Raw genomic sequence first — 21,219 nt, forward strand, 5'->3', positions numbered from 1 at the left:
CGAACATGCGGCCACAACAGGCTGCTGGGTGTGTTTCCAGGAAGTCACTTTGTTGTTTCCTCTCTCGGGCAGAATTAAACACGGAGCTGGAGAAAACACCGACGCACCAAAAACCTGATTACAGATAATAAGGTGCTGGCAGCGAGAAGCGATAGCACTGAGAGAGAAAGAATGTGTTGCAGTAAGAGGGGTCTATATTAGCGACGTGAATCGGGCAGTGAAGCATTCTGGGGCTTCGTGTTACAGGCCTTATACGGGGCCCGGGCCCCCGTGTCTCTGTTGCTATGTCTCCGCTATTCTTAGCCTGTGTGTCCCTCAACCTCACCAACCCTGCTGGCCAGAAATCCTCCTTCAACTGAATTTAGTGTTAAAAAGTAGCTTTTAAAGCTCCCAGTCCGCACAGACTTGGTGTTTCTTGGTAGTTTTTGGTTTCAGGGTGAGACTCTCTTAATCTGGAGTGGCTCAGCTTTGCTTTGCACCCTGTTATCTGTGTGTGTGTGTGTGTGTGCGTGTGTGTGTCTCAGAGGTCCACAGGATCTGACCCACCCACCTACCCACCTCCACCACCACCACCGCCCCCCCGTGGCGTTTGTCCTGAGAACTGGACTCAGACGAGGAGGGACGGCCGTGAAGCCAGTAACGGGCGGTGGAGGAGCCAGCACCCACCAGGGCACAGAGGACCGGGACAGAAAGGATAACCAGCAGCGAGGCATAAGGGGGAGAAAGTGCGCCGACAGAAGGAGCCGTTAGCAGGAGGAGTGCTGACATTAAGCAGAAGATGAGTACGTACACAGTGACTCTGAACGGCCCGGCTCCGTATGGCTTCAGGCTACAGGGAGGAAAGGACTTCAACATGCCCCTCACCATCTCCAGGGTAAGAAGAGGGAGGCAAATAAGTTGGAAATGAAAAGAAAGCAACAAGTAAGGCGTGGTTAACTCTAAACTGTAGCAAAACATCCTGGATGTTCTGTAAAACCTGGCCAATCATACTTGCTAACTTATAAAACCTACATTTTGCACATTGGTCTAAATGCATCTAAGGATTGGTTCAATTGGAAATAGGTCAAATCTACCACCTTTAAAATTCTCCAGTATGTAACCTGGACCAAAGTTTTCAAGTTTGCCCTCATTTTATCCTTCACAGCTCACATTTATGCGCGTTATGGTGCGTTGCGCGTGCAGAAAGGTGTGATTTGCGTATTTAGGAGGAGCTGGMGATCAGATTATGTAATGTTACCGTATGGGATGAAGACAGGGAGGCTCCGATGTAATCTCAGGAGAGATTTCCAGAATAGAACACCACTTGTGAAAAGTCAGGAATAGCTTTAAAGTGATGCCAACTTTCTCTGCAAAAAGTCAAATTCATTTGTAAAGMACATTTCAGCAACAAGGCATAAAAACACAACCATTTATGAAACGAGCAATAAAGGTTACATTTWGTCAAATTCAGTCATCAAAATGATCAAATATTAATCAATGTTTCAGTTACTTTAATGGAAGACAACCCTCAGCAGGTGGCGTTTCAGCTGTGTTGCAGTTTGTTCCATTAAAGTGGAGCATATAAAGTAAACGCTGCTTCTCCATAAGATTTAATAATAAGTACCACTAATTAGCGCTGCATCACATTTGACCAATGCCATCACTAATGTGATGTCATTGGTCAAAATTGTAAAGGTGATAAAATTCTCCCACTCTTCCTCACTCTTCTTTTACTTTACCGTCATCAGGACGTCTGCACCAGTCTCTGTTAGCATTAGCATCCTGGCCACTAAGAGCTACATCAGGTGTTAGCATTAGCGGGAGAGAAGGCCCACCTAACTGGATGATGCTAGAAATATAATAATCTATCAATTATTGCACTCAAGCTGTGAAACTGTAAACATTGATATTTTTATGATTTGATATGTTGTCTAGTTCTCCTAAACAATGATGATACAAAATGTACATACGCATTTACATTCAACTGAAAACTGATTAATTAAGCTTGATTTTGAACATTTAGTTTCTCGTGATGTAATTAATGACATGTATTTACTGTTAAAAACTTCAGAATGCTCCGTTATTCCAAAGCTAAATTACAAATTGTACAGTTTGCTACAGGATAGCGCTTTGTATTAATTCAACAACGTAAAAACCAATAGATTTATCAACGAGTTTGGTATGTGGTTGACTTGTTTTTACCTGAACTATCCAGTCGTTCAGCGTGTGACTCTACTACTGAGCCATAAAAATATTAATTTGTTTTATGTATATTTTGAACTGTATCAAAATATTTTCCCTCTAGATCATTACAGAGTTTCTCCCAGTGTATTATAAGCCTGGCAGGCCACCAGGCTTTGCATGCACCCCCACCAGGCTTATTTACTACAAGATACATAAGCAATGCTTATTTATATGTATTATATGAATTTCAGGATTAGAAACATGCACTCTTTAATTGGGAACTGATTTCTGGGAAAGTTTTGAGTCATTAGCCAGGCAGAGGTGCATTTCATTTGAACATTTTTAAGGGTGTTTATACTGGGCACAACACAGAAACACCTCTCCAAACTGGACGGACGAGTAGAAAACAAATAGAAAACTCATTAATAATAATAATAAACTTTATTTAACCAGACCAAAAAAAAACTTGTCTAGATCTACAATTTATTTTTTAAGAGGCACCTTTGTATTGTTTACAAAACAATACAATATTTCAATCAGAGAAATACATTTAGTTTTTAAAACATCAAAGCATAAAATAATAAAACAGTTAATAAATCTGGTGCTAATCTGACAGTTACCTGTGCTACCCCCCAGATTATGGCGCCCTGAGTGGCGACATTAACAGAAAAACACCACAGTAACCTCAAATTCGGATTAAAGTATAATTAGAGGCCCAACTGAGCAGGACTTTAGTCACTGTTAGGCATGTCTGCTGCCGTATGAGCAGCATTAGCTTTAAATAGCACGAGAGGAGAGATGGATGGAGGGGCGGGAAAGAAGTAAGGAGGCTAATGACAGCTTGTGTTACCTTTAGTAAGCTTAATTCCTCGCTGCTCGTCAGTTTCATGTTCGGCCTCTGGAGCTGCGCCTGCAGGCCAGATGGTTGGAGGAAGCGGGAAAACGAAGGTGGGACGCTCACCTGTTCTCCTGTCTCCACATTCTGCAGCTGCTGACATCTGTTTGTTTATCCTCTGATCTCAGGCTTTGACGGTTTTCATCGCTGGCCTTACAACAGTGAATCATTTTATCCGTGCACCGCGTCCCTCCCTCCTGTTTGCAATGGACTCCTGCAGGTTAACATAACATAAAACACTGGGGCTTGACATGACAGCTCAGGGTGGCGTTACAGTTTGACGTAACTCTGCTGAGGTTGGATTTCCTTCTGCTTTTGCCAAGAACTAAGAAAAGAAAGAGACAGTAGATTCATTACATACTGTTAGCTAAAGCACAGAATACGGTGCACAAACAGCTGATTTAATATCGAAATATATCATTTGGCATGTCTAAATCTTACACTCTAATGTTCCTGAGTTCATATATAAGCTTTAATTAAATAAATTCTATTGTCTGATTATAGCTACTGAAATTAGCTAAAATATGTGACCATGGAATCCATTTTGACTTTTGAAAAAGCACAGTACATTTGATGGTAAGGCACAATAATTCAATATACAGTAAAGTATGTTTTATCATCTACCCTGCTTTGTCTTGTGCTCCAGTGCATATAGAATAATGTCTTTATTTAATGTCTTTTTTTCATTTTTCCTGTTCGTCACTGTCCACACGGACATAATGGCTGAAACTCCGATAGCGAGGGATGAAAGAGGAGTGCAAAAAGAAGATCAAAGCAGATGCTGCACAGCATGATCAAGGACATGTGATAGTCATGAAATTGAGTGAAAAGGTGGCTAGTTTTAGAAAAACATGGTTAAAATAAATATATATATTAATATAAGTCAGACAAGACTCTTTTACATGAATGTCAGTAGCAGGTGTTTGTGTGTCGGGCGACGGAAGCAGAGTCAATCACTACGAAGCCATAGGCATCAACAGCATTGCTTATTTTTAACTCTTTAACGAGTTGACTGTAAGTCTAGACCAACACTGTACGGCTCTGAATTCACTTAAACTTTTTGTCCAAACTTTACGAATTATCCAATTCATTACACAACTGTTTTATTGATGTAGTCTGACATAAATCAGACTAAATATTTTGTGTTTTAGGTCAATTTTAGGACAGTTACCAAAATAATTTAGAGTTGTTTCAGCCAGAGTAATAGGATATTTTTGTTTTAAACAAATAGTCTTAGCGATTTGGGTCAAACATTTTGGGACTTCCATGGTTCTTGCAGTAGTTAACTGGAATTTTGGCCCATTCCTCCTGACAGGCAGGACTGGTGTAACTCAGTCAACTCTGTCGGCCATCTTGGTAGCTTTGAACACATTCTATGGCATAGAGTTCAGGACTTCAAAGATGGCTGCTCCGAACCGCTAATGTGTTTGTTTCTCAGGATCGTGCTCCACTTGAAGACCAATTTGTCCTCTTAGTTTCCGGGCTGATATCCTGAAATTTGGATCTATTTTGTGAAGCGCACCGGTCCCTCATGCAGCAAAAGACCCTGAAACTTTGTGCTTTCACACCTGTACTTTTTAATTTGGTTTCTACATTGTGATTGGAGTTATGGCTTCTTCCTCACTTAGTTTCTGTTCAGCCCATGTCAGTACAGGACTTGTTTTATTTTGTACTATGATGCCATTTTACCAGTTCTAGCCAGTATTTTCTTGAGGTCTTTTGCTTTTGCTCTAAGGTTGAGTTTGGACATTTTTCACCAAAACTCATTCTGGGACAGTGAGTCCATCACTTTGTGGCTGGACATTACCACTGTGTTTATATTTCCATGTAATTATTAAAACAGATGTATTGCACCTTTAATCAGCTGCAAATTGTACCCAAGTATGAATTAAGCATTTTGAGATCCACAAATCTTTTCCTGATATCTTAATTTCTTTTGATTTTCACACTTTGTCAGGCAAGGATGAAGTCTTTTTGAGGGGAGGCTTTACAATACATCCACATAAAATACAGCAAATATAAATTAACCAATCAGATGCTTACAGTGCAGTGACATCACCATCTGACATTACCCACCTTGTTCTAAGCCGTAGCAATCTAAGCACATGTAAGCTTCTGAACCTTAAAGTAATAAAGTTTTCTCATTTTTCTGGCATTTATCTAATAGAAGCATAACTTTGGTGAGCCCAGCTGATTTAAAATAGGACTCAACATAAATGTCAAATCCCAATAAAGATAGATTTCTCCCATTAAATTCAAGTGTAATAAAAGTTATAACTGTAATCATGTTTCAGTTCTGCTATATTTACAATGAAGAAAATCAAGAAACTGATTTAAAACAGCTTGTGCACAAACCCAGAAAATATATTTTTGTTCCTAAAATATCTCGATGCATCTTTCCATGAAGCATTTCGTGTTTAATTATTTAGTGTGTGGTTTTTAGAAATACCCTAAAATAAACAAAACGCATCTTTTTAATACCCAAACCCTCCAACAGAGGGCGTAAGACAAGGATAAAGTTTTTAACGGAAATATGGAATTTGCTAAATTTATAAATTATTTTAAGTAATGTTAAGACAAAACATTTTACCTGATGCGTAATTTCTCAACCTTGTCTTTCTCAGATAACTCCTGGCAGTAAGGCAGCAGGCGGCAGYCTGACCCAGGGCGACATCATCTCATCAATCGACGGGGTCAACACCGACGGGATGAGCCACCTGGACGCCCAGAACAAGATCAAGTCAGCAATCAACAAACTTGCGCTTACCATGCAGAAGTAAGCGAGCCTGCAAAACCGAAAGCAACCACTCAAACAAATAGATGTGAGGGTAGAGCAGTGTCTTCAATGATAGGTGTTGGCTGGTAATAAATAATTTGGAAATTTAAGAGAGAATTTAAAAGGATGAAAGGTAGCGTTGGTATCTAATTTGATACAACTTTCAGATCTTTAGGCCTTTTCTGCTGCTTGAGAAAACAGTTTTCCAAATCAAATTGTGTTTTTGTCCTTTTTCAAAAAATGCAATTAAAAGCACAGCAAGATTTCATTACTGCAGAAATGTGGTGAGGTAGCACAGACAAAAAACTGAAGAGAGAAAAATGGAGCATGTGCTTTTAGTTTACTGTTTTTGCCAAGGACAGAGACATGGAAACGCTTCGTTGTCTTCGTCAGCCGCCTCAAGCACAACGCCAGCGCATCCTCCAGACTGAGAGTGGAAATTTTACCTTTAAAAGAAACAGAAAGATGCTTGGAAACCAGAATTTTAGATTTATTCATTTAAATGAATTGCTTTTGTGTCCAGTGGTGTTCATTTGAAACCATTTCACGAACTTTTTTCTTTACTCTGACATCAGATCAGACTTTACTGTTTTTGCTTTAGGCCAGTTATAATTAAACTCTTTAAACCACATGTGTCAAACTCGAGGCCCAAGGGTCAAATTTGGCCCGCCGTAGCTTTTTATGTGGTCCTCTGGACTCCAAGTTACATCAATAAGTCCCTCCAGTTTTTCACAAATCCACAAAATTCATAGAAAATCAACAAACCCCCACATTTTTTCTGCAAATTCTTTTGAAAATTGGCCAGAAACATTGGGTTTTAGTGGCTGCTGCCTCAGTCGTAGTTGATGTAAAATTAAAGGCTGTCACACATTAGTGCAAATATCGTAAAAATTTCTTACAAATATTTCTAAATTAACACCACAAAATCTGATTTTGATTGAAAAAAAATACAAAAAACAATCATGAAATCCTGAAGGGACTGATTAGTGTGAAAAGGTGTTCAATATTTAGTTTTAAGAAACACAAACAGCTATTTCTTCATTTTGTAATGATACATTCTGGCACAACCGGGTCTTTAAGAACAAATGTAACTGACTTTGACACCACTACTTTAAACAGTCGGGAATGATGGCAATGTCTTTCTAAGGTTTTTCTAAAGTTTACCACAAACACATTGCTTGTTTGTGAACCTGGACGACTCCGGCTCATCCTTTGGTTCCATTTCCAGATGTTCAGACATTTATATGGGCATATTTACAAAATTTGGATGTCCAACCACCAAACTATTCAGGAAGAAGACATGTTTATGTCACAGAGCAGGTTATGTTCAAAAGCAAAAGACATTGAGAAGATCCAGGCAGAGCAGTAATGAGAAGGAAACCCTGTTCTAACATGGCCTGAAAAGCCGCTTGGAGAGGAAGAAGCCACAATATCTGCAGAAAATTTCTGAGTTAAAATTTACTTGATTGCAATAATGTATTTAAATACCTGGCGTGAGCTCCATGCACATTTTATTTCTAGTAATTAGAACAGAACTGGCTTGCATTGCTTTTTGCCACTCACAATATGGAGGCGATCTTAGTGTACAGTCTATTCTTTTATGATTATGGATGTTGTGTGTAAAATCCTTGAGGAAATTTAGTTAAATTAGAATCTACATTTATATTTGATAATTAAAAACTAATGAAATTCTTCCAAATTAATATAAAGGCCGACTAGATTTCAATAAAACTACAAATATGTTTAAATTTTGCTTTAAAAAAAAAACAAAAAAACAGTGGAGGTCTCAGTTGCTCTCAGATTTTTGCTAAAATTGTTCCAAATACTTTTTCAGATCATTTTTAGAATCTGGATAACTTATACAGTACAAACAGTTAAAATGTTCATGTTTTCCTCTCCTTTCTGCAGCTCAAACTTCCATAAGTCARACAGAAACAAGTTTCTCAGTCAAGTCAATAAATTTTTAATAAAAATTGTGTTACATTTGTAGATCCAGACGCCCTGTACCAGTTCCCACGGCAGCTCCAAGAATGGACTCACCGATGCCCGTCATCCCACACCAGAAGGTACGCACCGAAAACAAACCACTGTCAAGGAAAGAAACAGACAAATCAACTAGAATCTGGGTTTGTGTCTTTGTGTCTGCCCACGTTGAGGAGAAAATCAGAGAACAAATCCGTCCCATCAGACTCATGGTGCCCTCTAGTGTTAGAAATCTGTAGCGCACCTAGAAAAAGTACTGCAGGGAGGTCAGAGGTCAGCAAACACAAATAGAAGACAAGTTGCCCTAATTGGGATTCTTCTATCTGCAAAGCTTCATTCTCTTCTGCTTTTTAAAGAAGTAAAACAAATGATAAAAAACAAAAAGCAATACATTTGTGGAGTAAAACAAATCTGTTCCCATCTGCAAGCTCTGCAGCTGACCTTTATTCACCTTTTCATTAAATTACAAAATGCAACTTTGAAAAAAAGAAAAAGGTAAGCAAGTAAAAAAGTGACTGAGAACCTTTAAGTAATTAAAACCGTCCCATTTTTGGTATCTTAGCAAGACTTTAAAAACAATTTTACACTTGTAACACTTTAACTAGAAACAAAAACTCTTCCAGTTAAACTCCAAGTTCACTAATGAGATTAAATGCATAAAATAAGAGATTATATTACCATTTTTGAACTAATAAAACTTTTAAGCTATGGTTGAGTGCTTTTAATTAGATTAAGCTCCATTAATATCGCTGTAAATTTTCAGTAAGTCTTTCCTCCTGGACTGGGGTCTAACCTTTAGACCAGCTTGTGATAATGATCCCAGTTTGAACTTCTATCTGCTGCTATTCTGTTACCTGGTTTGAGGCCAGGCGTGTTTATGTGTGCGATCTTGAAATAGCGTCACATGTGAGAGGTACGAACACTGGGACAAGTACGGGGACTTCAGAGAACATTTTCTTCTCAAAGACCAGATCACGTCTGGTTCAGCTGGATGATGTCATTTCCTTCCACAGCAGCAGCAATTTCAAAACACCGGCTGTACTGAGCCGGTGTTGGCTGCAAGAGAATAAATATTTTCCACTTTGTATTTGTTAAAACAACTAGAGCTTGGTAAGAGTTTTGACTTTGTGATTTTTGGTCAATTTAAAACTGCCCAGTTTGTTATTAAAGCAAGTCACAAAGATCTTCCAGAGAATATTCAAGACGTGTTCAGTGACGGTAAAATAAGATTTAAAAAATAAAACGAGCACATTATAAGAAAAACATGTGTATCCATGTTTAGAGAGGATTTTTGGCTAAATGTTGAATTGAATCAATGTAAGGAGATAATTCAGCTTAAAATAAAACATAAAAAAGTTATTTTAATTGGTAATATGGTCTGAAGGATGTTGATGGTAGAGACCAAGTGAAATCGACTCCATTCTTGAAAAGTTTGTTTTCAGTGGATCGATGTTTGATTGCCAAAAATAGCAACAATATCGCTGCTGAGAAATAATTTCTTCAGTGTTTTCTAATTTATGTATTTTCTTTTTCTTCTGTGTCCTTTAAATAAACAATAATGTGTAAAGTAAGACATAGAAAAGACGCAGGATCAAATAAGTCTTCAGTCTTGAGTTCTTTCAGTCTTCCCACGGAACTGGACTTTGACATAAATGTCTAAAAATCATTGTCCTCCTGCAAGATGAACCTCTGCTTGAGTCCCATTTTTCCTCCAGGACTGTTTTCAGATCCACCCATCTTTATTAACAATTACAGGCTTCCTTCACAAAGACCATCCCAAAGAATGATACTGCCAACACCATGTTTCACCCTGTCTCCCACATGTTGTGGAAAACTGCAGCTCGGACTTGTTTTGTGTATCTTTTTGAAACTTTTCAAAAATAATTCCAGATTTATCAAGCGTTTGACTAACAGCTGTCGGATGTCAGATTCTCCCACCTCAGTGTTGGATCTCTGCAGCTCCTCCAGAGTTTCTGCAGGCCTCTTGGCTGCTTCTCTGGTTCATTTCTCCCTGATACGTTTGTAATATTCTCTGACAAACCCATCAGTTTGGATTTACCTTGAGATTAAAATGCATGCAGGTGGACTCTGTTTACTAATTAGGCTTCATTTGGATTTAATTTAGGTATCGCAGTAAAGGCAGCCTGTCACAATAAGAAACAAATCAATTAATTGCATTGATAAATAAAAACGAGCTTGATCATTTTCATTCTGATCATTTATGTTTTTGGATAATCCTTTTTACTGATGATTTTGGTTGGTGTTTTTATTTTATGTTGGGTTTTTTAACATATCTTCCAGTTCCAGTGTGGAGTGTTTTGCACAAAATTAAAGTTTATTAGTCTTTACTAAGCTTAATGGCTTCAAAACAATATTATCATTTATCGCAATAATTTGTGTGACAATTTATCGTCCAGTAGTTGAACTTGTATTATTATGTCATTATCATTATATTAGTTAAAAATGGTCTCAAAACAAACAATACTACCATTTATTGCAAGACTTTCTGGGACAATTTTTTTTTATTACGGCAGGCCGAGTGGCTAAACAAATGTCTATTTATAAAATAGTTTTGAAAACCATGAGCCGTTTTTATTCCACTTAGCAATTAATATTGACTTTGTGTAGGTCTTTTACATAAAATCCCAATAARATAAAATACAAAGTTCAGCTAACGCTGGTATTGAGTACCTTTAGTTTTTGGGGKTTTTTTAAGAGCGCCCTGCTGGACCTCCAGCATATCAAATCCAGATATCAGTCTCTGTTAATGCGCTTCCCTTCTGGAGCTGAGCTGGTTTACAGTGACAGCCAAAGGTACATCAGGCGTCAGGAATCAAGCCGGTGATCTCATTCATGCCAGTGGCCCCACCACACACACACACACACACGCACACGCACACACACACACTGATAGGTCGGAGCAGCTGTTGAACTGGGTAATGGAACTTTCCACTCTGGTTTCAAACCATCATCCTGAATCCCCTGAATGCCAAACCCAAGATAGGGCACCCCTCGTCTGCAGGGAGATGTCTCATGTATTGGACGTTTTCTACTGTACACACAGTAAACCCACGTTCTGCATAGACCAATCAGTTTGGTTACCAAACTTTGCCAAGATCAMATAAATGCATTTGRTGCAAAGTGTTGCTTTTTGGGTGTTTAAGTATGTAAAATACTCAAAAAACTAAAAATAGTAAGAATTAAATTGGATGTTTTCTCATGTAATAAATACAAAATATCAAAAGTTACAACTAGATTAGACAACAGATCTACCAATTACGGCATTATTCTGTGTAATATGGAGCTGAGGTCACAGGTCAATGGACCATAAAGTACATTTTTGGTAGTTTGGTCAGAACATCTATGTTTTGTTTTTCCTTTAGGATCCCAAACTTCTCAACTTATGAAGTCATTTTCTTTCTTGAATTTATCTTAGGGATTTAACACAGAATAATTACGATAAATTTGCTCAAGTTAAGAGTATTTTTTACAAGCTTTTAGAGTGGGCACTCATTAGGAAGATGTTGTTTAAGGYTGCATTGAATTTGTTCTCTGTTTATGTAATTTCTGAGTATTGTAGTGGGATTTTAGTTTTTAGATTGGCAATATCTCATCTCGAAAAAGTCACCAGAATGTCAAATGGCAAAGATAGTTTTTGTTTTTACAGCAAGAGATTGGTTAATAGTCACTTAGTGGTGTTAGCTKAATCGCCTTTAGCAGTCAAGCATCCAATTTATTTCCAACATGGTAATTAAAATTAGAAAATGTTGAATAATTTCAATACATTTTACAGTGTTTATAAAAGCTGTTAAAAACTAGCATTTGATGTCGTTGACGCCAAAATGAATTTATTTAATGCTAGTTTTGTGTCTCCTCTGAGGTAAWAGCACTTGTAGTAAACTTGTTAAATTATAACGTCCAATCTATTTCTAATGAGTCACAATGTGGGTTAAACCATCTCAAATTTAACATTAGCTACCATAGCCATGATGCTAATAAGCTAACTAGAGGCTAGTTAGTAATTAGCATTATGTTAGTCTTCTATTTTCTTAAACAAAAACAGAAAAATACCTAATCAAGATACTTATTAAATTATTAAATTCAATTCCCATACTTCCCTGATTTCCAAAGTAACACTGAAAAATTTATTTAAAAATAAAAGAGAAACACATAATTTGCCTTCTGTCTAAACAACCTGAATATATTCTTGAAATGTAATATAAAAACAAATACATAAAAGGGGCTATTAGTGTTTTAATGTGATTAAAAGACATTACTTTAAAACAAAACAAAGAATGTCACTCAGTTTCTGTGTTCAGACTAAATTCAAACTTTTTACTGAATGTAGAGGCTTAAGAAGAAGACTGTATTATCAGAAAATGATGATCATAATCGGCCGATTTCCGTGAAAAGTGTATGATCTGTGATCACGGTCTCTTGTTGCCGATCACACAAACCATCACCTGCATCTCATTTCTCAGCCTGCCTGTGCAGCTGGTTTCCTCTTTCCTTCACACTGCGCAAACGCRCAGCAACAAATCCTAAGCGATGTGTAACTATAACGCACCGAGTGAATGGGGAAGTTTGCCTGTTGTGATGGAAAATTGAAGCACGTGGGGTGAAGCACGTCAAAATGCGTCAACACAACGAATCTAATATGACATAAAAACAATGCCATACTTGATGGAGTTTGGCTACATCGATCAGATAGCAGGTAAAGCAGCGCACAGCTACAAACACTCACCTGGATTAGCATGACGGTCARAAAGCTAAACAAATAACCCACAAAATTATTTAAGTCTTCGAGCTGCGATGTAAGACGCTGGTTCTGCTCTCGCTGTTGAACCGCTGCTCCGCGCTACAGGTGGTAATATTTCACAGACAGAGCGCCGCTTCTGCTCCACCTGGTAGTGACTCTCACACCGAACCTCTGTTTAAAGCTGCAGCATCTAACCTAAAAAAAATACATTTTACATACGTATTAAACTTTCGCTGGCCTAACATGAGACAGATAATCTCTGAAAAAGTAATCGATCTCCTCCCTGTTCTGCAGAATTACTCCGCTCAGTCAGAAACAGCCAATCAGAACTAGCAGTAATCAGCTAGCCGCCATGCTATCAGGAAGTTTTCATTCAGTAACTCAGGATTGTTTATTGTTTGTTTATTGTTTATTCACTGATCCTGTATTTGCCTTTGAATGTTAAGTTTTATACTTGAATTCTTTGGTAATGTTGAGAAGTTTTATTTTGACTCTTTGCATTATTTTCAGAGCCTTCATATGTTTTCAGTCTGTTAAAGATAGTATTACGATAGCAGTACAATTTGCACAAGGCCTGTTTTGTTTTGTTCTTGGAAAAAGTTATTAAAAAGAAGTTTTTGTCTAAATTAAGGTGAATTTAAGGTTCCTTTTTCCATATAATRGAAAGTAGTTCTTATGATTAAAAAAACAATAATTATGTGATCAGTATCKGTGATCGGCCCTCATGGGGAATCGGAATCGGCAGGAAAAAACCTGATCGGCACATCTCTAAGATAAACCCCTTTGTGTCTCTTTGTAGAGGCACAGAGCATCTGCAGAATTAATTTACAGTTCTGACATAAATGGATCTGGTACTTTGTGCTACGTTTGTGTATATTTATGTCTGTTCTGTGCTAAATGTGTCCTGCATCATGTGACTGAAACACTTCTGTTCTTGTCAGTCATTCCTGATGATAAAATAGGAGCAGAGAAACATCACACTGATGATAAATGGCTGCTATTCTGACCTGAACCTGGGATTACTGGAGAACATTGTTGAATGCAAACATAATGTGATATTATTACCGTTATTGAMTTTAACTTTCTCCTTTTTGTTTCTGTGTCTGTACGTTGCTCTGATGTGTTTCAGGTCATTGCCAACACAGCTGCAAAGTGAGTATCCAAGTAATTTTTTAATAAAAGATACAGTTGGTGTGGAAACATTAGTCTGCAGAAGAGTTTTATAATATAAGAACATCTCAATAAGTTACAAAATAATTGAAAAAGTCAAGTTTGTGTTAAGTGGATTCTTTACAYGTATTCTGAGTATTTATTTTTGTTAATTTTTGTTTTGCTAGCAAGTCCTGAAAGGGTTTATACAGCTCCACTGATTGGAGTCTCTAACACTGGCACTTTTTGAAACCAGGTAGCAATCAAACTTTCTAGGAACCCCTTCTGCACAGGTGTAGCTACATTTACTCTGTTATATTGAACTTTTTGGGGGGAAAAAAAAACTTTTAGGAGTATCAGTATGTTTTACTTTTACCTGAGTAATTTTACRATGAAGTATCGCTACTCTTACTTATATAAAATTTCTGGATACTCTACAAACTGTGAGCAACTTCACTGAATGAAAGCAAGCAAAAATTCACCAGACACAGACTTACTCCTGCAGTTTTTGTTAGTTTCATAAAGTACTGTTTTCCAAATCAAGAACCTAATTGGGAAAAATATTTTGCAATTATTTTATTCATATGAATTAATTTCATTTTGGTCTTTAAAATACCAAAATTTCCATATAATTTATATTTTGCTCCATCTGATTATGTAATTTTTAGATATTAAATAATTTTGATCACTTACTCAGTTCTTGAATATTCTTTTTACCAAATACTTTTTAGCTCTTACTTGAGTAATTTTATGTACTTTTACTTCAGTAAAGGAAGAAAAACAACAATCATAACGGACTAGAATGAGGATTAGATTGTTAATATGCTGCTCCGGTCGATAACAACTTCATAATCATATGCTATGTTCCACCGTTAGCATCCATGTTTACTTCCCTCTTCTTCCTCACATTGTGTCTTTAGGAAACCTTCAAAACAAAAACGGAAAATTTCAGATGCATCTTACTTTTGACAAAGTGAAAGAATTACACATAAATAATAGTCTTCACCACATGTGTGAACTTTGCTGGTGAATGTTATAACACGTAATATAAGTTTTATAATATATGTTAACATTGTTTCATTTCTAATGTAGGCTCTTGTGTCAGATAATCTAAGTCAATGTTAGAGAATGATTAATTTTTTTTTAGATTTACGGAATCTCAGTTAGCCTTCATAGCGGGACTGAACCCGTATTATACCAAGTACTATAGGTAATATTAGCTGGTATTTCGCCGCTGGACATAAATACAGTAAAGTAATATTCTAATCACAAAATATACCCGATAATATGTCCATATTACTTGTTAAATGTTGTCTGTGGAGCCCTCACATCAATAGTCCATCGATCCTAACAACAATATCCTTCAGTGCTGAGGCATCTTCTGTYGTTTTGGCTGAGCAAAGTAGGAGGGCCGACCGCTCCAAGATGGCCGCTGTATTTCCTGCGCTGGAGCAACCAATGCAGGGTCTACTCTTATATTATGTCTATGACACTCCCTATGTGTGGCATTATTGCGCCCTCTACTGYGCATGCTGGACACTTTCACGTCGTTTGCAGCTCACGCTGGAGTACACATACAAGTGGAATATGTATTTGGAAGTGTGAACGGAAAAACAAATCCGATTTGACAAAAAAAATCGGATTTGGATCACTTCAGGCTGCAATGTGAATGTAGCTTAAGAATAAAAACAGTGAACACGAGCGTGTCTGTTGTGAAATCAAACTACTGGACCTGAGACAAACATGGAAGGGGTTACGCATGTTTGGGGTTGATGACCTCTGTGGTCAGATCATGACCAGTGACCTCGCGTGTCTTGAATTTCTGCCTCTGACCCGGATCCGTTTCCTGTTCCCACACTTCCCTGTGACCTAACAGCGTGGAGTACACCCCCAGCTTCAACCCCATCGCTTTGAAAGACTCTGCYTTGTCCACTCACAAACCCATCGAAGTKAGGGGCCCGGGCGGAAAGGCCACTATCGTTCAYGCCCAGTACAACACACCAATCAGCATGTACTCRCAGGACGCCATCATGGACGCCATTGCAGGACAGTCGCAGGCCAAAGGACACGACAGGTGAGTCCGGAAACCAGAATAAATTCAGTGTTTCACCTCCCATCCTCAATTGATAATTTGATATTTTCATCACTTCCAGTCATTTCATCCAAATTAATGGAGGAGAAAAATCATATTTTAACACTTAAACACAGTTGCATAATTTCATTGTAGTCAACAATTTTATTCCTAGCTAGATTTAATAGATTTAAACAAACCAAATCAGGAAAGTCTCAGCCAGAAGAGGAAGCACTCTAATGTTAAACACAGTGTATTAATGTATAGATATTCTTATAAATAACTAATTAAATGTTGAAAAACAATCAAAGCATTCTGTTTTGTTGACTGCATTTGATTGTTGTTAAAGGGTGAACTGGCCCTTTAAGCCTAGCAGAGGAGCTTTTGAGCCCATAATATGCTCACATGAAGGTTTTAAGAGGCATTAAGATGAATAAGTTTATATACTATAATGTTATAAACTTTATAGTATATAAAGCATCTTTATCTTCATGTGATAAAGATGTTTTCAGATTCCAGGAACCTTTTATTAGTTCCTGTAACTATTAGGCACAGTTATCTTTCTATTGTTTATACACTACAGGAACTAAAGTTTATCTGATTTGTTCATATATATTTATTTATTTATTTATTGTKTCATCAGAACCTTTCAGGACTAAAATTACCGTTTATACATGCTGTCTTGGCTTCTGAATCTTTGAAGACGTGAAGTGGGTTCTCTGATTGATTAGTTTAAGTCAAGTTTTTTGTTTTCTGAGGTGTGTATCGTTTTTGAGAATAAGTTAATGTTTAAAACTTCCTGATTGTTGAGTTACATTTGACAGGCACTGTGCCGTTACCTAGCAACCCCAGCCCARTCCATCACCTAGCAACATAAGCAAAGCTCTAGCACATTTGGTCAGCCGGTTTTACTACTGTATGTCGTGTACAATGGCTGCTGGAAAAGACAAGTGCTATGTTGTTGATTTGTTATCCAGAAACCACTTGCTGCCTTCTTGTGGGTTGTGCAGGAGGCTCCACTTCTGCTTTTCAAAGATGTACAGTTGTATTATTACGTGGCTGTTTGCAGCCGTTTTCATGTGTGAGTGTAAATGTTGAGTGGGGGTCGTGGCCGGCAGCAGATTATTTGGATTTAAAGTGACAAGATGCCATATAACATTCTGAAAGAAGCTAAAAAAAATAGGCTGAACTGACTAGACTGAAAAGTCATTATCTAAGAATGATTTTGTGCCAAAAATTAATAAACATGTTTTGTATAGACCAGTGTTTCTCAACCCTGGTCCTCACCGCCCCCCTGCTCTGCATGTTTTAGATGTGCCTGTATTCCAGAACAACTGATTCAAATGATTGCATGAAAATCAAGTACTGCAGAATCACCCAGAGATACAATTCAGGTGTGTGGCAGAAGGGAAACACCTAAAACATGCAGGACAGGGGGGCGGTGAGGACCAGGGTTGAGAAACACTGGTATAGACGAAGAATAATAGGTTCCCAAGTAAGAATAATAGGTTACCTTTCCAAAAGAACAGTCTTAAAAAACCCAAAATTACAACATTATGAGTTAAAGGGAGATGCTGACAAATAAAAAAACATAAAATGACACGTTAGGCACTCAGATGATAAATATGTGAGCTCTATAAACTTAGAGATATTTTGCATGTATAACAATTACGTTTGRAAAGCCGTGGCGGTGCAATATTGCCTCTTAAAGCCTACGCTGCTGCAAATAGTATGCCAACAGTAGATTGTTTGGCTTTTCTTTTCTGGCTAGCCAGTGTCTGTGCCCTGTACTCCTCTGTTCCTTTCACCCACTCTCCTCTGCTCATTCCATCCTACAAACCAACCCCACCTGTGATCTGTCCTCCACCCATTCCTCCCCATCCTCCCTTCCTGATCGTGACCCAGCGAGGAGGCCGGCTCTCCTTTGGCGTGAGTACAGCGGCGTCGCCTTTCCATTCTCCTCAGACTCATGCCTTCTTTGTGCCCTAACAGCTTGTGCATTGCTCCAGATGCTTCACTTCTATATAAATATGTGCATTTATTTGGTGATAATGGGTTGTGCATCRAACCGTCTAACTGTGACTCTTTCATGAACTCGTTAATGTTGAGAAGTACTTCCAGGTACTTCGGACAAAGTGTGAGACTGCAGCTTGGGTTGAAGATGTCTAGCTTTACGTAATCTGGAATCTGTGATTTCATCCGAAAAGATGACAAAAACTGAAACTCACTTCCCTAACCCTCTGAGGAATGCAGTCATGTTGCCTTAAAGTTCCCTTACTGCAGGATCTCCACATCTATCTATTAATAATAGAGGAGTAATTATGTATTTTTATGTCCACAAATTAAATKAAGTCGTGGTTTAGRAAATGTATTGTCCCTTAATAGCATTTCAGTGACGGTTGAGTTTGTTTTTGTGGTGCAWCAGAGTTTTTAGAAAGAATGAATGAGACACAGAATGAAATAATCCAGACTTTAGTCTTAAAACAAATTTTCAAAGTAAAACTTATGACAGTGAATTTAAAAATCGTTAAACGTGTTTGACCTCACATCTTAGAAATACACCAAATCAAAACTATAATAGACTATGTGGCATGTATTTTCTTATTTTAAGGACATCTAAAGATAATGTTTCAGATCATTTCTGTAGTTTAAATTTACACTTTTACTGCTTATAACTAGGAATAAGAAACTCAATGCTACGACATAAAAAGTCAATTATAAGACAACTTATTTCATAATCATGGTTTTAAAAGTTAAAATTATAACCAATTATCTGTGCCATCATTCCAGCTTGAAAATATATTTTTTTTTTAAGTGGGTGAAATGGGCTTCCATAATATTTAATATTTTCTTTAAATTGCWAATTTTTTGCTCCCGTTGAACTTTCTTTGTGTCTTATAATTACAAGTTCAAAAGTCAGAATTATAACTTTAAAAGTTTGAATCTTGAATTTATAGGTCAAAAAATAAATATAAATTGTGTCATTTCTATTTTAAGTGGCTGACATATTCAAATATCCAAAGGTTTCTACGTGATTGATAATTKTTCAGTTTAATTTAAATTATAGCTCAGTTTCTCAAAATTATGATTTTGATTTTATCAAAATTCTAAATTAGGACTTTTAATGTTAAAAAAATATGACTTATGAAATGCAACATTTAGCACATTTAAATTTTACTTTGTAAAAATTATATTTTAAATCACATTTTAAAACAAAAATATATATTGTTAGCGGTATAAATTGTTTTTATTGGATCTGTTACAGGTGTAAAATAGCTCATTAGTGCCTCCTAGTGGCGGTAGTTAACGTGTACATCAAGAAGGAGGGACCAATTCTTCAATTCAAATAAGAGAGAAATTATAAACGTGGGAATAAAATGTTTYCATTTGTGGCCTGAGTTTCCTCTCCGCTCTGCAGTGGAGTTCTCCCGATCAAGGAGCCTGTGGTGGACTGTGCATCTCCCGTGTACCAAGCCGTGATCCGGGCACCGGACACAAACCAGGACATGTCTGAGTGGGCTCGCCGTGCCGCCAACCTGCAGTCGAAAAGCTTCAGGATCCTGGCTCACATCACTGGCACTGAATACCGTCAGTACCAGGCTCACCAAACGATTCCTCTGCCCTCTTTTTGTACGCTCCAATTTGATTTTTCTGATTATTTCTGCACTTTTTGTCTTCACAGTGCAAGATCCAGATGAGGAGGCACTGCAGAAATCAAGGTAAAGGTTAATCTACTTTTCTGGGAAACAAAAGTTTTTGGGTTTTCTTTAGATTTTTATCGCAAAAATAAAAATAAGGGTCCTGGGGTAATCCAGTCAAAACACATTCAACATGAACAACTGTTATGTGATAGCAAATGAAAATAAAAATAAATACAAAATGGAGGATATAAATCAAAACAAATAAATTGCATGAGAATGAGAAATACTCTACAAAAGGATATTATTATCCTTACAGAAAAACATATAATACAATATKAGGGTAAGAAGAATCATCCATCAATCAAAATTGTTGTTTYCCTTCTTAAAGCTGTTTGAAATTCATTCTTATGATGGAWYTCCAATACATTGTTATAGGACATATTGATTTGATTTAATGTTAGATGGTGAATTTCTCAGATATGTGCRATTTTACAATGTTTCTGCCCTCAGTATTGTTAAATTTCTGCTAACTTTCCATTACGCTGTGKGTTACTTCCACACAGTATYTCAATGCAATTCAGGGACKCAGTATGAATTTAACACAGCAGGGTTTCCCTCAATGTATTATAAGCCTGGTGGGCCACCAGGCTTTACTTGTGCCCCCACSAGGCTTAGCATTGTTAATTYATCTTAGTTTTTTAATTATTACCTTTTTTAARACTTAAGTTGGTGTTTAGGTATTAATCTTCTAGTCTTTCAAAATTCACAACTATCAAGTAATATTTTCAAATTTTCTGTTAACTTTAAAACATTTTTTACTCAAAAACATGGGGGCCTTCCGGCTGGATGGGCTTAGCAAGTTTTCTGGGGTAAACCCTGCACAGGATCAGTTTTCTAGACATTTATAACTTGATTCTGAGAAATACTTTTAGAAAACATCCTCCAAACACCACCGCGCTTTGTTTTTCGGGTTGAATGCGTTTTCAAAGGCAGCGTTAGAGCAGAASCTTGCAGTTTCTCAGAGAATAACGCTAACGTAAGCTGCTTTTCCTGATGTGACCGCCTTGTCCTGTCGCCCTCGCCTACAGAGAGCGATTCGAGTCAGAGGTCAAAGGGCCGCGCTTTGCCAAGTTGAAGAACTGGCACCACGGATTGTCTGCACAGATCCTCAACGTCCAGGAATAAAGAGAAGGAAATTCAAAGAGAGGGAAGAGTCGCAGAAGAAAGGAGGACATATAAACACGGGAAGAGAGAACAGGAAGTATGAGAGAAAATGAACAAGAGGAGAAAAGCTAGCTATAGCTGTTGCCTAGATTAGTAGAAAGTGTATTAATGTTAGTATGAGAATGCTATGTGTTTATAAGTTAAAGTGTCAAATATATCTGTCTCCTATTTAGATCTGCTCTCATGATAGGTTCTTTCTTTTTCATGTCCTGATTGTTGGGGAAGATGTACAAAACAAAACAAATATTGAAGTGAAACTGCAGAAATGTTTCCTTTTTCTTTTTTGCTGCTGGAGATAAATTGCAGATGTATGAATTAAAAAAAACAAACTATATGAGCACGTTTGTCAGATGTGGCAGCAAGAGGAATACACAGTTTATCTATATGCACAAGTACAGTATGTAAAAATGCACTCAGAAATGTACTGATATCAATGTGAATAAATGTTTTATTAAATCTACAGATGGTGCCGTGTTTTGAAATGACGTGAGGAAATAAAGAAAATGAGATTAATAATAATTTGATAGTTATTTTTATATGCATCTGTCATCTGTGSTT

General features: G+C 37.3%; 1 protein-coding gene across 2 annotated transcripts; it reads left to right on the forward strand.

Moving 5' to 3' along the window:
- The first annotated feature begins 582 nt into the window (after positions 1-582).
- On the forward strand, positions 583-21,121 carry ldb3b (LIM domain binding 3b). 2 transcript variants are annotated; one of them, XM_008437061.2, is made up of 9 exons: positions 584-874; positions 5,683-5,834; positions 7,825-7,900; positions 13,706-13,728; positions 15,602-15,799; positions 17,702-17,725; positions 19,215-19,384; positions 19,479-19,515; positions 20,526-21,121. In XM_008437061.2, the coding sequence occupies exons 1-9, from the start codon at positions 779-781 to the stop codon at positions 20,620-20,622; spliced, it is 873 nt and encodes a 290-aa protein (XP_008435283.1). In that variant the 5' UTR covers positions 584-778; the 3' UTR covers positions 20,623-21,121. The 2 variants fall into 2 exon arrangements, with proteins under 2 accessions (XP_008435284.1, XP_008435283.1); XM_008437062.2 differs by lacking the exon at positions 17,702-17,725 and having other exon boundaries at positions 583-874.
- The last annotated feature ends 98 nt before the right edge of the window (positions 21,122-21,219 follow it).

The sequence above is a fragment of the Poecilia reticulata genome, linkage group LG19, assembly GCF_000633615.1.
Source record: "Poecilia reticulata strain Guanapo linkage group LG19, Guppy_female_1.0+MT, whole genome shotgun sequence".
Taxonomy (NCBI): Eukaryota; Metazoa; Chordata; class Actinopteri; order Cyprinodontiformes; family Poeciliidae; genus Poecilia; species Poecilia reticulata.